General features: G+C 42.4%; 1 protein-coding gene across 2 annotated transcripts in view; it reads right to left on the bottom strand.

Annotated features, from left to right (window-relative positions):
• The window catches only part of UST (uronyl 2-sulfotransferase), a 156260-nt gene extending 142908 nt beyond the window's left edge, over positions 1-13352 (bottom strand). Inside the window, exon 1 of one of the 2 annotated variants that reach the window (XM_058836123.1) lies at positions 12717-13352. In XM_058836123.1, the coding sequence (XP_058692106.1) occupies positions 12717-12963 (247 nt within the window). In that variant the 5' untranslated portion in view covers positions 12964-13352. The remainder of the gene's footprint in view (positions 1-12716) is intronic. The other variant, XM_058836124.1, reaches the window with a different exon arrangement.
• Between the last annotated feature and the right edge of the window lie 4237 nt (positions 13353-17589).

Genomic DNA, 17589 nt, shown 5'->3' with positions numbered 1-17589 from the left:
TAACTGAACACCTCAGCACAGTAATAATAAAATCCAGTTACTGCCAGCCTCAGCTGTTTTTGAGCTGGGGTCAGAAGGTGAAAGGTACTATATGCTATTTAAGTCTTTCAGCTTCTAAAATTCATAATCAAAGAGTTGCTGAGGAAAAAGAACTGGAGCTGTCAGCTGTTTCCCTGTAACATAGTGCAAAAAACAGACAACTGCTGAGCTATAAAAAAATCAAAGAGCTTTGCCAAAATTTGCTTCATTGATTAGATGAGACAAGTATCAGATTCAAAAATGGACAGGGGAAAATGCAACAGGCCTAATGAAGTAAGGCTGTTCATCAGAAGATTAAATAACTCATGCTGAATTTGACTGACTCCCCAGAAAAATATTATTGAATGGATGATATTAAGTGATAGTTCTGCTCATTAACGGTGAGACAAGGTAGAGAGATGAGTTAGAGAATGAAACATTTTCTATTTCAGCTTTCATTTAATCACACTTCTGAAAATCTCTACTTCACAAAAACAATCCTCCCCCCACAAAATGCCCCAAAACAAATGCTCCCTCACAGAAAACCCCCACAAAACCTCACATAAACAGTTGGTAGGGTTTAGACTCTGCTATTTTGTTATTCACCCTAATTTACTTATTGTGCTATCTCCCTACAGGCAACACAAAAGAAATCTGCACATTTGTATGGGGAGTTCTGCTAGGAAAAGAACAATCAGCTGCAGACATGAAAGGAACTGAGAAGTCAGCAATTTCACAGCCTTTCCCTTACAATATCTGCTTCAACATTTCAGATCATATCTAAGCTGGTGTCGTGCACCATTTCCATGGAACTGCAAGAGTTAGGGAGAAACAAACATGGCACCAAATCCATCCATCAAGCAGGGATAAATATCCCCATGGTGATATTTTTCCAGTGTCCTACGTAGTCATTATTTTATGCATCCTAAGCACTCAGCTTCCAATGACCCACCAATATGAAGTGATGACCTTTCTATTTAAGAATCTTGCTAGTGTAACTTCCCAGCTCCTCTCTCACCTCCCCATCCTTCTCTCCTTTCTCTCTGGAAGCCTACCACTTGTCATCAACGAGTGCTTCTCAGAATAAGTACCACAACAACTCAGATCCTTCCCACCAAACTTCAAGCATTTCTCGGTGCTTAAGTCAGGGGTTCTGTCATCACAGACACATAAGAAGCCTGAGTTAGTCTTTGGAGATACCACTGTCTCCCTGCTGATTTCAGAGGGAACCTCTGAAACAAGGAGCAAAGGTCTTACAAGACAAGCCATGCGCACAGTTTAAATCTTGTGTAACTTTTTCTATTCAAGACACCTGTCTGTCCCCTGCTCCCCCTATAGTTCTCTCCTATTTCACTACTCTTCTAGGCACTGTATTACCCAATCTGAATGCAATTTCTACCTGTAATCTCATCAAACTTGTACAGAGGAGGTCTACCAACACTGCCCCTCCAAGATCTTTCTGTGTATTTCACAGTACCTCAGCAGCCTTTTTCCTTACCTTTTAAGAATGCAAATGCATGGGCTGCTTATGGGACACTTCTTCTCAGATCCCCTTTTTTCCTGATTTTCAATGCAGAGATTCAGGGGGCTCTTTAGATGTAGGCCAGCAAAAGAGGCAAGAATATTTGCTTTATCATGCAAGCCACTGAAGAAAGAAAACCTGGTTGAAGGAAATAGGACCACCAGCAATTCATGATTGGGAAATCATCACCTGCTAAACATGGTTTGTGTTATAGAGGAACAGAGTAACAAATGGACTGGGAAACTACCTGCAAATATAAGGAGAGCAGAAAGAAAAAGAGGTTCTTAGAAGGTAGTAAGAGAACAAAAAAATAAGACTGAACAAAAAGACAGCATTAAGTACAGCCAATATTGATATAATTTGCTCCTAATTGCCATGAGATAAACAGAAGTATAAACATCAATCAATTACTCTAAATATTCACAAAATTACTGTGCCTTCTAAAATCCAACCCAAAACTTGTATATTGTGACATAATTCTCAAGGTCTTTCTGAAAGAATGTCATAAGGCTTCCCATGCCCCAATCCCTTCAGGACTCGTGCCCTGACACAAGACAAGACACTGCCATGAAGGAAAAGTGTAAAACTTGATAATCTGGATAGAATAAAAAAAACCCCAGAACATTCAGACAACAATGAAAGATCTAATCTGCGCAAGAATTCCCAAATCTTAGGGTATTTTACAAGGTAAAAAGACACATAACTGGAATTTGGATTTCAAAAGCAAGCTTTAAAATCTGGGCTAAAACACCATGTAAAGATCTTTGGAGGAACCTTTGATTTTCTCAAAGAAATCTGCCATTACATTCAAAGGCCAAGAAAAGACACAAGCCTCACAATAGTCTCCAGCAGTAATTAAGCAAAAGCTAAGAAACATTCACTTATTCTAACTTTGTTGTATGTATTTCAGAAGCATCTATTACTAAACTATGAGAAGAGTTGTAAGGAGCAAGTCCCCTCCCAGAAACACAGGATATTCCACATCTAGGGAAAAAAAAGGGGGAAAAAAAAAAAAGTGGAAATAATAAATCAAATCTCCTTAACTAGCAACTGTTAATCCAGGCACCAGCATCTCATCTCCCAGAATTGTCACTTGCTAGCAGTTAGTAACTCTGTAAGAGTACAATGTTATGCTGGCATCCTCTCTTTGGGGCTGCTACATTAAACTGAACCATCCACTTGATCAGCAGAGGTTTTTAAAATAAACACTCTCAGGGGTGCTGAAACATACTATTTACTTATGGCAGAGATGTACTGCTTCTTCACTCAAACAGGCACAGGCACTATGAACTCCATCTCAGTCTCCTGATTAATTCTACTCCAAATCATTAAGTATGATAAGTAGCAAGCCTTGGCAAGCTTCCAAATGTCTATTTCTAAAGCATTAGTACTCAAAAACCGTAACACAAACCTTATCACTGTGCTTCCATGCTTACAAACAAAGCCAAACATCCATTTTCAACACAACAGTTGAAACACAACTGAGCTTCCCTCAGTGCAGCTCTAAAGAGCAAGAGAGTAAAATAAATCTCAGTCAAATAATTGCTCTCCACTTCCTATCCATCCCTCCAGTCTCCAAACATCCTCTAACCCAGATTCTAAAACAAAGAAAAACAAATGCCTCATTATATAAACACAAGTTATGTTTGAAAATCTACTTGCCTGCTCACCAATAAGGATGAGGAAACATTTCTTGGTGGAAAAAAAAAAGTAAAAAATCATGTCATCACTTTCCACAGCTTTCACTTGAAAATAGAAAAAAAACCACACAAAAAAAACCCAAGACATAAGCTAAACCTTGAGGAGCTACTGCTGTACCAGTTAGACTAGGTCTTGCAGGCAAGCACCTCTGCTGCCCAGGGAAAGGCAGTGGCAACCCATCCCAGCTCGGTGTTCCCTTCTAAGTTAACATCAACAGGCTACAGACAACTGCCATCTCCAAAAAGGGATGATCCTACTTGTATTGTGTCTATAATCAACTGTAATGGCCTGGAAATGGCTCTCTCCCCTCACTGATGAGACAGGAAAAGCAGACAAATAGCTGAGAGGGCCATAAATCTTATAGCAAGATTCAAAGAACTTAATTCTTGCCAATTTCAAAAGGATTCTTGTCTTCCCTGCCTCCATGGTATGAATGAGCAGCACCTAGACCCTTGCAAGCCCTAGCTCTGAAACTTACTGATCAAAAAAAAAAACCAAAACCCCAGCACAGAAAGGGGATAGGATTACCTCCCCCTACCGCCTAGTTCTTCAGGAGAGAGAATCCAAATAGAAACCTTCTCAAAAGTTATTTGCCCCGTACAACAATGCAGTAGCTGATTTTTGTGTGTTTCGTACACACTCGCATGAGGCCTCAGAGTTGCTACTGAGTCCCTTGGCTGTACCTGTAACAGAGGAAACACAGGGCTTTCTCTCACACCACTGCTATTTTAAACAGAGCTCACAGGGGGTCAAGCAGCAGGTGCAAAGTCACAACTTCAAAAAAAACCCTTCAACAGACTTGTTTGTCTAGTCCAAGATGAAAAACTCTTACATCTTACCTGAAAACCTGTCTTTGCAGAAAGGGACTACTATGAAAACAAAACATCCAGCTCTTCTTGAACAGGTTACAGAAGCCAGAAGCTAACAATGTGCAAGTACTTATGGAGGCTAACTATGAAGCAGGGAGCACAGTGCCTGTGGAATAGCAGGCCACATAACTTTCTCAGTCTCGCCTGAGAAAGTGGCCTGGGAAATCATAAGGAGGAATTAAAACAATCCTCAGAGATAGAAAACAGCCTTGTAGGTGCTGTTTGTCTGTTCCTTGTTTTCTTGCAAGAGAAGGTCCAGGGGTGGCGTACCCCACTGACCAATTATGGTGATGTGTTAGTTCACTAACGAATAAGAGTTTTACTTTTCTGTACTTTCACGTATCGGTCTATAAAAAAGATTTGAGGCAATAAACCTTGGAGAAATTCTCCAGTTCGACTCCCAAGAGAGTCTGTGTCGTTCTTCTCACCATTCCCAACAGTGCGACAGTATTTGCACATGAAACTAAGAAAACAACCCAGAAAGTCTCAAAATGCATGTCCAAAAACATGTGGTGATTATCATATAAAATACACTCAAGCAATTTCAGTAATCCCAGATTTTTGCTAGACACAAAAGACAGTACTTTTTATTAACATACTAATTTAAATGATGGAAGAGAAAGGACCAATTACCATCTGCAAATGAGGTAAAAAAGTGGTAAAAAAAGGATACCTGCTCAACCATTTTACAGAATGTTCCCACCAAAAAACCATGCAAAATCAAATTCCCTCTGTTATACCTTCATCATATGTTCTACAAATTTTGCTAAAAGAGCCCTGTGCTTAAATAACAAATTAAGAACTTCCACTTACTGTCACTGGTGATTTTGACACGTGCTACTGATTTCAAAACAGTTTTTATCAGGAATCAGTGCAGTAGAGCTAGCACAGATGTTAATCAATCTTAGACTTTTCATTAAGGGGAAGGGGAGGAAAAATTAGACAGCCTTTATTTTCCCCACAGAGCATGAAGTGTTGTAGCTTCTGTAGGAGTTACTTTTGCTACAGTCTCTCTCCCTTGAATGTTTATCAGCCTTTGTAAATCCCAACAAAAGCAACCTTCCTTCTCCCTAATTTTGTATGAAAATATGAGAATCACTGCAACAAACACTTTTTTCCTCATAACAATCAATTCCTTTTGGCTGACTACTCTCTAGTAGAGAACAAAGTGCTTGCCACTCAGGATGAACAAGGCTTCAAGAAACTGCAATTTCACAAATAAAGTCTAAGCAGCACCATGGGAAGCAACAAATAAATGATTTGGTAACTTCTGTGGACATAAAGTCTTCCAGATGAGGACACATCTAAAAATTGAAGCCCTTTGATGACACTCTGGAAACTAAGTATAATAACTCCTGAATTTAAACTGAGCAGAGACTGTGATAGCCAACAGTGGTGACACCCTTGAAAGTAAAGCAGCTGGACCACTGACTTTGTCTCAGTCTACACAGAAGCTCCTTTCTAACACTCTCTGCCTTATCTCTTTGACACAGCCAAAACCTGTCCACAATAAAAGGATTTATCAAAAGCATCTTTTTCCTCTCAGTATTTCTGTGGCTATGACCACCACAATATCTCAGACTATTCTATCACACGTTAATCTTCAAAATGTCACTTGAACAAAAGGGGGTTCAAGAGAATTAATACACGATTTGTTCAATGTCACATTAAGTCTCTCAGGGCAGGGAACTGAAGCTTCTCTCAACTCCTCAGGCATCCCATTTATTTATTTATTCATCCTAGGTGAAACATGCTATTTAACCAACAGACTTGTTCTCTCACAGGTGTATATTCCACACTGCCATATAACCTAAAAGTAGACCAAATAAATTAATTTTTGAAAAAGCTGTAGTAATATTCCCTCTCATTAGGGACTTAATTAATCCTTTAAATCCCTTGTCAAATGACAGGGACAGTATGAAAAAGAAACATGTACACAGACACCTAAAAGCAATTCCTGATCCCCAGACTGGAGTCTGATTTTGAAAGCAGAAAATACATTTCTGAATAAATGCCATCCAATTTTCCAAATATATTTAGAATATCATCACAACACATTCACACAAGCATTTTTTGCTATGACTTCACTGTACAGAGTGTTTTAGCCAGCCAGCACAATGTAGTCCAGAGACCACTTAGTCTTTTTGAAAGGAAAAGGCTTGAGTTTTGTGACCTTGGTCATAAAATTAGGTGCATTCTGGTTATCCAGAGTATTTCCTGACATCACCTTGTGTTAGGCAAAGCTTTGTTAATCTTCCCATCAGACAAGCTGTGAGTGATGAGCAGTCTTTTAACAAAAGCTACTTGAAGATGAGGCTCCTCTTTTGTTTTCCAAAGAAGCTCATTTAAAACTTAAGAGCTTAGTAACCTAAATGGAAGTCCAAACACACTTTATCTAAAAGATAATATGTATGGCTTTCACAGCAGCAAAATGAGGAAGTTCAAAGAGGACAGAAAAGCTAATTAAGATATAGCTACAGACTCATGATTTAGGTTCAGATTATCTCTTTTCAAGGCTTTTAGGAAGCATCTTCTAAACTGACCTTTCAGCTCCCTACAATGTTAATGAATTTTGAATTAATTCCACATGTATTGTAACGAAACAATCCTCTGAGAAGTCAGACCAAAATCAAAATGCTTTAGAGTACAGAAGAGCTCTCTCTTTTGAGAACAATAAGAAAAAATATTTGTCAATAAGAACATAACCCAGGCCTTTTTAAAAGCTCAGGCATCTCAGAAATGGGTATTGCATCACCACAGTCAGTCTCACCTACAGACCTGACTGTGCTTCTTGAGTGTGTTTCTCCTACTCACACACCTGAAGGGCCTTCAAACCTCTAAGGGATTCCTGATCCATGCATGTGCAAAACAAAACTGGATCAGACAACCCTTTTTGGCCATGTAAAGGCAGCATGCTGTCTACATGAAAAAACAAAGTATGGTCGGTGCTTCCAGTTTTTAGAAAAGCTTGCCCTGAAGAATTCTGCAGTTTATATTAAGTCTATATATAAATACAGTATTACCCGAATAAAAACCCCAACCAATCCCTCCCAAAAAACCCTAAAAACCCTATTGTTGTCCCTCCCTTCTACAGCTGATAAAAAATTTGCATACAAAACACTGACATTTACTTCAACTGTTTTATTTGGATAGTTGGGTTTTCTTTTTTTGTCACTCTCTTAATAGGTTAACAGGAAAAAGTCAGATGGGTCAGGGGAAAAAGAAAACCAAATCAACAAAAAAATCCAACCGCAACACCCTACCAAAATAAAGCCAATTCATACTACCTCGATTTAAATAAAAAGTTCCACTTGCTGTTTAGTTCTAAATATTTTGAAGATCCTTGTAACAACCTCCCCAAATACTCAGATTTCTTTCTGCTTCTCTTACGGTTATAATCCTCGATGTGCCCAAAATAAACACAACCGTTGCTCTGACAACTTTAAAGCTACCAAGCACATCTTGGCCAAAATACCTGAGAACTTCCAGTGTCATGAAGAGGGAGAGCAACATAGCAATTGTTTGAGGAACACAAGTGGGCACTTAAGGCTCTTGTCTTGAGTCTAAGAAACCACAGGACAGGCAACTTTCACATGCAGTCAAACCAGTGTACTTGTACAGGTTCCTGGCAAGTACAACAGGGAAAATGTTTTAATTGACACAAAGAAGTTTGCACAGCAAATGCTGATGATACAAAGGTTTTATGTTTTTATGGGCCATTAGAGGGTTGCTGCCAGCCCTTGGAAATTATCATTTCTGTAATCTGAAGCATGTATATATTGCAAGTCAAAGCAGGGAAAAATAAAGCAATGAAAAACCACTGCAGTTACAGGGGAATGGAGTCCCTAGTGCATTCCCCAAAAGCCACTGGGCTAAGATTTACAATTTGTGTCTTACTCATCTAAGGGAAGACTCTTCTCACTTCCTTCCACTGCTGGAGTTGGTTTTCAATTAGTGAGCCAGGATTACCTTGGCAGAATCAACAAGCAAGACCTCATTTGTCCAAATCCCAATACTGCAGTTCATTACTGGAAAGCCTGGCAGTTTTTAAAGCTTCCTGTTTTTTTGGAGCTCATAGATGGTCTAGGACTGGTATGAGCCCCAATACAGCAAAGTTAAGCCTACTGGCAACAGAGTCACTTGTAAGTATCTTCCACAGATTCTTCAGAAATAACCCACATATATCCATGACCTCCCTTTCATGCTGAAAAACAGGGCTCTATATCCCTCCCAATGGGATGACTACAGTGTGAAACTTGAGGCGAGTCACTCACTGTGAGCCACATCCAGAAGAGACAGCAGAAACCATCAGCTTTCCACAGACCTTCTGTACCCTGAATTAGTGTGAGCTTGAAGTCAGGACAGGATAAATAACGAAACACAGCCTCATAGCTACTACTCTATCTACTCTCATTTGCTCGGGATGACTCCGGTACAAAAGAGAAGAGACAGCGATGCGAAGTGGAAATACTGAATACAGCTATTGTCTACCCTACAAACTGCCATAATGTTTTCCAAGATTCTCTCCAATCAGCATGGCAATGTAACAAAAAGAGGCATATATGGATAAGACACCAGAGAAGCTGGTCTGGGAGAGAAAAAAAAAATAGATTCCTAATAGTCTGAATATTCTGAAAACACATTCATATTCCTCACCTCCAAAGGAAAGTTAATAGAACTAGCAAATGTTCACACTTCATTCCTTTGAAAATAAATGTATACCTCCTCCGCAACATATCATACAGGCCTAATAAAAAAATGAAAATTTTTCAAACCAAGTGTTTTCACTGTATTGATTTTCTTTTATGCACACACCTGCCTGATGCATGTGTGCTTTCTGTCCAGAATGCTACTGAAGTTTTGTGTTGTTGCTCAAGAACTTCCTTTCAGATTCTGAGTAAAAAAAATCCTAGCAGTCCCCCCACAATAATATAACTAAATATGAACAATGCACTGAAACTTGCAAATGCAAACAAAAACTCTCCAGTCAGACAAGAAGACCCTTCCCACACTATGGAGGGCACAAAATAGAGAAATCAATATTCCCTTTAGGCTGCTCCTTGGTTTCTGTAGATTTAAATACAATGAGGGCAACTGCAAAATTCTCACATTGCAAACATGCTTTACAAACTAAGTACTCATTTTTGTTTGGAGATGTAAATTTTAACACCATAAATTATGGGTTGGAAGGACTACAAGGAAAGAGTTGCTTGTACACTGAATCTGTGGCTTCAGGGGGGGAAGTTTGTTGTTGTGTTTTTTTTTTTTTAATGTCATGAAACTTCCAGCTGTTGTATAAACCACACATTTACATATATGGCTTTGGCAGTTAGCAGGACAGGATGCCTAATACCTATTACTCCAAGCAGTTCTGTTAGCTCCCTGGAAGACAATAAGCCTTCTAGTTACAAAAAAAAATTGTTCCTAATTGGAATGCTTTCCCAGCTGGATACCTCAAGGAGTATGCATGACTCTGAAAAATTAAAAAATAAAATATTCAGCTAAGTCACCTACATGGATCAACTTTGACAACCCAAATGAAACTGCAGACCAAGGAAGTATAAAGTAACTTCATGAAGTTGCACACAAGCAGACACCTTGGCACCTAAATCATATCCCACTTGCCTGTGGAGGCATAACCACTTGCTTAGTGGGTACCAGGACTCCAGCCTGCCATGAGGACTTTTCTTCCCTCTCAGCCACTAGCCTGATGCAGGATGCTAGCCAAGTCTGTATCTTCTTAACATCCCAGGTCGCTCAGGCACCGAAAGGAAATTCCTACACTAATTAATATAACAAGTGCAGAAGTTCAGGAGCAGAGATTAATAGATCTGTCTGCTTTCTCCTGTGAGAATCCTACACTTCAAAAGAACCCCAAAACATTTTCAATAAGACTGCTCTCCATCCCCAGAGGCTCATCACGTTCAGGCACACACAACAAAGGCTTTTCTGCACTTGCTGAGCACCTCACAAAAATTAGTATGGCCCATTCTCCGAGATGCAGTGGTTTCCAAGCCTTTCATCTGCAGGCCTCAGAAGATTTTCCAGCAGACATGCAGCTACTGGCTAGAGTGGGTAGGGTAGTAGATCCTAGCTTTATTTCCCCCATCCCTCAAAGCAGTCAAAAGGCCACAAAGTAAGAAGTTGATTAACCCTGCATTTCTTGCAGTCTATTTTCACCCAAGCTAAGCAACATCCCTGAAGAAGATGAAAATTTTAAAAATGACAAAAACTTTCCTCCGAAAACCAGAGATTGGGTTTAATCCCACTAAAATACCAATCAATTGCAAACAAAATCTTCTACCAGCATGAGCTGTGCCTCTTTAGTCCAGAAAAGAGAAGACGACTGAGAGGGGATCTCATTAATGCATATAAATACCTCAAAGGTGCCAAGAGGATGGTGCCAGACTCTTTTCCATGGTGCCCTGGAAGGACACCACTGACAGGACAAGGAGCAATGGCCATAAACTAAAGCACAAGAAGTGGCAGAGCAGAGGAACAGGCTGCCCATGAACACTGTGGAGTCTCCTTGTCTGGAGACATTCAAAACCCACCCGGATACGCTCCTGTGTTGATCTGCTCTAGGTGACCTGCCTTGGGATGGGGGGGTAGACTAGACGATCTCCAGAGATGCCTTCCAACCCTAGCAATTCTCTGATTCTATGGCAGAAAATTTGTCAGTTTCCTCTTCAGCAGAGGAATTTCTTCCTAATTGTAATATTAAGGAAAAAAAAAAGTCATTAAAACTCGAGCCAAAATTGCTGTTGTTCATGAAGTAATATCCAAAGCATTTCTTCTTCTCCTGCTTTCACTTGAATTTTCACTGACTTTTTACAGCACAAACACAGAATAACATTATCTGGAAGTGACTTTTTTCTCCTGGTCCTATTTATTTCCCCAACAAAACAGGGACAAATTGACTTGGGCTGCTCAGAGGCTTGTCCAGCTGAGTCCTGAATATCTGCAAGGACATCCCAACCTCCCTGGGTTGACTCTCCCAACACCTGACTCCCCCATTGAAATTTTTTTCCTGGTATCTCATTGGAATTTCCCTTGTTGCAACTTGTGTTTGCTGTCTCTTGTCTTACTGCCTCTCCATTCTCTCTCACTAGTTAACTGAAGATGTGTGATAGTTTTCCCATAAGGAAAAGCAACACGCACACACGGCTGTATTCTCTATATGTTCATAAAATACAGACACATAGAAAAGGATCTGCAGCTTATTTTTCTGAAATACATGAACTGTATTTTTGTTTGTAACCCAAGATTGTCTCTTACGGCTTGTACTTGTACCACCAAAGAGTTACCTTTGCAGGCAAGTAAAGCAAAGCAGCTAATGCAGTAAAAACCCACACCATGAATTATTCTGTGGTAATCCTCCTATATTGAGAAACACTTGGTTTTTGTTCCGTATTTCGTATCATAGAATCACAGATTGGAACTTTAAGGTCTTTAAGGTCTCTTCCAATCTAAGCCAATCTCCCCGCAATGGGCAGGGAACACCTTCCATTAGACCAGGCTGATCAGAACCCCATCATGCCTGGCCTTGAACAACAATACCAAGGATAGGGCTTCCACAGCTTCTCTGGAAAACCTGTTCTGGTACCTCACCACTCTCATAGCGAAGAATTTCTTCCTAACAGCTAAACGAAATCTGCCCTCTTTCAGTTTAAAGTCATTGCCCCTTGTCCTACCACCACCTGAATTAGTCCTGCCAGTCTCAGACACTTACTCGACCCCACGATAAACTCTTTTTCACACAACTTCTCTGCTGAGCAGAGAAGCAACACTTGGCGATGCGGAAACTGGCTACAAAATAAAAACACGTGGAAACTTGTGGTCAGCATGAGGATGAAAACTACAGGTCACAGCTTGGGACTTACATCCACTCTACCGGGGCACCTCCTTCAGGGTAACGCAAGCAACCAGGCTGGCAAAGCACCAGAGTGAGCTCGAGTGTTTGAGCGCTACTGCACTGACCCTACTAAGCACACCCTTCTCTCCAGACTCCAGCCTCCTGCACGAGGATGGATGCTTGGTTCACGAAGTGCATCTGGGGATTCTGCTTTGGTCATTTGTGGTTTTTTGGGTTTTTTTTAACAACGGCATCTTCTGCTGTGGGCCATCCGCACCGCGCTGCCCCTCTCCGGGCACAGCACCGGGCGGGGAGGCGCTGACAGCTCAGGGCGGCTGCGCCCGAGCTCCCCCGGAGCGCGACCCCTGGGGCAGCGAGCGCTGCCGCTCCGCTCCGCTCCTCCTCGGAGCACACCGCGCTCTGCTACCGTCACCGGGCACACGAACAGCCACCCTCGGGCGCAGAGGGGTCTCGGGGCTGAGAAAGTCTCGAAGGGACTCTACTTTCGGCAGCAAGAACTTCTGGCGGGGCGCGCCCCCACACTCGGCTCTCGGGGCGCCGCCGGCCGGTTCCGCTTCGGTGTCAGCGCTCAGGGCGCCGCGTCCCGCCTGCCCACCCCGCCCGGCACCCCGGCCTCCGGCCGCCCCAGCCCCGTGGCCGTGTCCCCGCTGCGGGGGGAGGCCCCAGCCCAGCCGCCACGGGGGGTGAGGGAGAGCCGCAACAAGTCCCCGCCGCCGCCGGCCGCCCTTACCCAGACAGTGCCGCAGGGCCAGCAGAAAGTGCGGGGGGCCCCCGTTGAGCTGGTAGAAGAGAGAGCCCAAACAGAAGAGCAGCAGGGTGGCCATGCAGAAGACGTAGTCGCGCAGCGAGAGGAAGGGCAGCAGCGAGAGGGGCCGCCGCCTCATCAAGCCCCCGCCCTGGCCCGGGCCCTCTCCCGCGGCCGCCGGGGGCCGGGGCGCCGGGCATTCCCCGCCGCTGTGCTGCTGCTTCTTCTTCATCCTCCCCTTCGCCGCCGCCGGCTCACGCAGCCCGCCGGGGGAAGCGCATCCTCCATCCGCCTGCCCTGTCCGCGGCCGGGAAAGTTCCCGGGAGCTCAGGGGATCCGTCCCGTCCCCATCGCCGGCTGCCCCCGGCTCCGCGGCAGGCGAGAGTCCCCAGCGCTCCTGAGGCGGCGGCGGCTGCTGCTGCTGCTGCTGCTACGGAGCGCCGCTAAGGGGAGGGGAAGGAGGTGGTCACCATCCCGCTCCCTGGGGCTCCTCTTCTTCTTTTCCTCCTCCTCCTCCGCCGCCGCCGCTCTCGATCCCTCTCTCCGCTCGGCCTCTCGCCCCGGTGTCAAGTTACAGCCAGCGCTCTGCCGCCGGCCGCCTGCAACTCGCGGCCGACTTATTCGCGCCGCCCGGCCCCGCCGCCCCTCGCCCGGCCCGGCCCCGGGCCCGCCCACCCCGGCCTCCGGTCCCGCCATGCGCCCGCCGCCTCCGCGCCAGCGACCCCTGCGGGCGCCGCCGCCGCCCGGGCCCGCCGGCACCGCGCACCTGCCCCGGCCCGGCGGGCTCCCACATCGCGGGTGCGGAGCAGTCTGAGGCGGGGTTAAGGTCCGCTGCTGTTCTAGTCGTGTAACATCGTTCGTGGGGAGCGAAAGGCACCGCTCTTCACTTTGCAGCGTTGCTGGGGTGGTTAAAGCAGAGCTGCTGCCTACTGGGGACGAGGCTTTAGACAAGTACAGAAATTACAAAGTTAAAATTGTACACACAACCTTAATTTGACCCCTTGTACATATGGCTCATATGAGTCTCTAATTACTCGATCATGCTGTTTTTCCTAGACAGCCACTTCCAACCATGTGACTGGTGGGTGAATGGCATTCGTTCAGTGCTGAGCTGCGTAATAGTTTCATCCTCTTTATACAACGTATGTCCCCAATGTGTCCTGATGGCTTATTTGGAGCTATTCTTGTTCTTGGGCATTGTCTGATGTAGAAATAGATTTCATTCCCCCGTGTGCCTGCGTTGTCAGTGCAGCAGTGGAGGGAGGAAAGCTTGGGGTGGTAATGCTGGTTTACCATTTTGTTTTATGGACCTGGTTGGAGTTGGGGATTTTACCAAGATCCTGCTCATGTCATCATATGAGACTCTTCACTTCTAAGAAACATAAAAATTCTATTTGCTAGTGGTTTTTAAGAAAAATTGGAAATCAGAAGCCAAGTGTAACTCACCATGTAAGAAATTAAAAAGCCATCACACTTTTCCTTTTAAGGCTTAAAAAAAATTATTCCTGTTTAGGGGACCTGACTTGTAATCTTTTCACACTTGCAGCTGGAAATTTTGCTCACAAGACTGCATTCAGATGTTTTTGCCACTTGTCCTGAAAGGCTTGGGTAAGTGCTGCCTGTGCTACTGGCTTTGATTTTTTTTGTTGACAACCAGCAGCAAAGGGTGAAATATGGAAATTAATCTTGCTGGTCTGGATAAGAGGACAGAGTCTAAAATAAAGAACATTCCTATTGCATTCCTTGATAAAAAAATACTCATATATTGCCTGAAAAAACAGACCTTCTTAGTTTGGAGAGGAATCTCCTGGTTTTAGTTACACAGTTCTACAGCATCGATGCACAGATGCTCCACAATCTTACACAAAACCTGTAACACAGGCAAAGTGAGGTATGACATATCATTTCTGAAAAAGATAAAGTAACAGAATACAAAAAAGAAGCCCACTTTGTGCTCAACCTTTAGGTTCACTTAAAACAGAAACAGCCAGCACCTTCTAGCAGATGAAGTCATAACTAATTGCATGGTTAAACTATGACTTCTTAATTCTCATTAATATTTCTTTGAAACACTTAGGAAATACTGGGGGCTCACTTACCATGCTCTGCTGCCATGAATGTTTTAATGTTTTATATTCTTTTGAATACTTCAGTATCTACGGTCTTGCTTGGGTGACAACATTGCAGATTTGGTGAGTAGTGTTAGTTGCTGTTGCAGATGAGAAACAGGCTCTTACACTGAATGTTTGAGAAAAATGGATGCTTTGATGAGAAGACAGACAACACCTGTAAGGTGAATCAATAAATCTTTATTTTTCTGGTTGCAAAGAATGTCTTTGATCTCTAGGCAGAGATTAAAAAAAAAAAAAAAAGGATGGAATAAGAGACCAATCAATGGAGCAAAATTTAAGTGGAAAGGCTGCATTGTGGAGAGTTCTTGCCATATTTCTAAGCATCAACAGATAAAAAAAATATCTCTGGAGGAAGAAGAAATATAAATCTTTGTTGTTGAAACATGCTTAAACATGTAAATTAGCTGTAAAATTATTTACTTTCATATATGTGAACTATCACACCTATTATTACAATTCCCAGCTAGGGCAATGTGCGTGAAAAATAAATGCAATTTACTTTGTGCTATAGCTTGATACAATACAACTGTTTTCCTATTTTTATTTTTCCCCTATTACTCATCTGCTTTAACATAAACAGTATGATTTTGCATGCACAGCATAAAGCAGTTTATATATATATATATATATACTTAAATTATTACATTCTGTTCACATAAAAACCCCCAAAGAATGCAAAACACAAGTCCCACATGAAAGGAATATTATGGTTTAAAAGCCAAGTATTGTCACTTTAGGATAGGCCAGACAAGCCTGTTTCGACTTGTAGAGAGTATGACTTACAATTTAGCCTTTAGTTGTATAATGATACTGTTTTACTCAGAGGACCACTGCCTTGTAGAGTACATGGGACAGACACTGTGCAGCCTTTTGGTATACATTTAATCTCTTTGTTCAGCATATGTCCTCAGGCTTTTTTTAAAGCTGTTTAATCCTGCTTGTAATGTGGAATTTTTGACATTGTAGTAGGTTTTTCTACAGCATTCATTGTTACAGTACCTTGAGCATATAACAAATGCTTATGAATTACGTTCATGAGATGTAGGGAACATCAACATTTTACTTATTGAGAAATGAGACAGAGAGATTAAGGTTAAACATGCCTATTAATTTTGGTTGGCAGCCTTGAGATGACTGGGGTTTGCCTTGGTGAAATAGTTAACGTGATGCAGTGCTTTGTAAATTTGAAGCATAGCTCCCTTTGACTTCAGATGCAGCTGTGAATGCTAACAACTTCTACAAATCAGACCTCAGGCTCTCAAACCTAACAGCAAGCGTCAAAAGAGCACTCGGTGGCCACCTGTAGTTCAAGTAATGCGTCTGACATCATGTAGGCATGCTCTGGTGCTAGCAGACACAAAATCATTCATTTTCAGAGTGGTATTCACTGCAGCAGTCCTCATCCTCTGCTTGCCCTGACCTTGTGTCGCTATTTTTCCTCCCTTTCTAGATCTAGTCTCAGCTCCAAGATCTTTGTCCAAAACTGTTTTCTTCCATGACCTCATCTAGAGTAGGTCCAGCTTTTGCCTAGACTGAATCCCCCTCCTGGCTGCAATAGTTCCAGCAAGGAGGACACAGTAAGCACAGAGGCACTTTCCCCAGGGCTAGAAGAGGATGCTTCTCTGTACAAAGGAACAGAGAGCATAGCTGCCAAAAATTTCCAAGCGAGTCCACATTTGTAGTGTGCTAGATACTCCTGTACTGAATCATAATTTCAAATGCATGGATTCAGAAACAAGTCCAACAAGTGAGATAAAGAGTGCAAGGAGGTTGAGTCTCTGGCAATTCTTTGCGGAGAGACTCCTTTGGCCAGATCAGCATGGGTTACCTACCAGCTGGTCAGATCTGCTAGGCAAAACATATTTTTCTTATTCCTAGGAACATATGAACACCTTTTTTTAATTATTATTTTCTAAGTAAATTCTTGAAATAAATTCTCATTGAGCAAAATTTCTCAGCTGTTATATTTCAGAGTTGACAGTTTGCAAAGGTATAAATAACTAGAAAGGAATAAGATACAGACTGGGCCCTAGTTTTCACAAGACAGTAAGGATAGAAGAAATCTAGATATAAGGTATTACTGAGTAAAGATTCACTGTTATAACAGAATGACATAATGTAATGTCATCTGGGAAGCAGCCATGAAAGATTTCAGATTTCAATACCTCCAGCACTCTGCAATTCAGAAAGGGTTCAGAGTATAACAGAGTCATTGATGGCAAGTATGTAAGCTTTCTTTTGCTTTATTCAGCAACAGTTGATACTTTGATGAAGATGAAATGAGAGTGCACCATAGCCTTTAATTTCATATATATAGAATTCTTTCAAGTTTCATCTGCCTTAGCTGAACTGAAATTGCAGCTCTCTGCTGGTGGTATTAATTTCTGTCCTTTGTGGAAGGTTCAGGAACATATATGCCTGTGAAAAATATGATAGTAAATATCTGAAGGCAAGGAAATGAGCTTGTGTGCCAGATGGATACAACTTAGTGACACTCTGATGCAGCAGGTTCCCTGCAGAAAAGAAATTTATAATTTGTAATTGAAATGGTACTTAGAATTACCTTAGCCTGTTCCATCTATGTCCCTTGGAGTATGATGGATTTATCATGAGGAATTTATTAATTTTAATTAATGTATTAATCCCTCAGCATGGCTGGCTATCTCCAGCAAAGTGCTTCTTACAAGGCCATCCTAAGTCCTGATACCATTGTTTTTATTTGTTTG

The sequence above is a fragment of the Poecile atricapillus genome, chromosome 3, assembly GCF_030490865.1.
Source record: "Poecile atricapillus isolate bPoeAtr1 chromosome 3, bPoeAtr1.hap1, whole genome shotgun sequence".
Taxonomy (NCBI): Eukaryota; Metazoa; Chordata; class Aves; order Passeriformes; family Paridae; genus Poecile; species Poecile atricapillus.
This window is presented reverse-complemented; position numbering and strand designations above follow the sequence as displayed.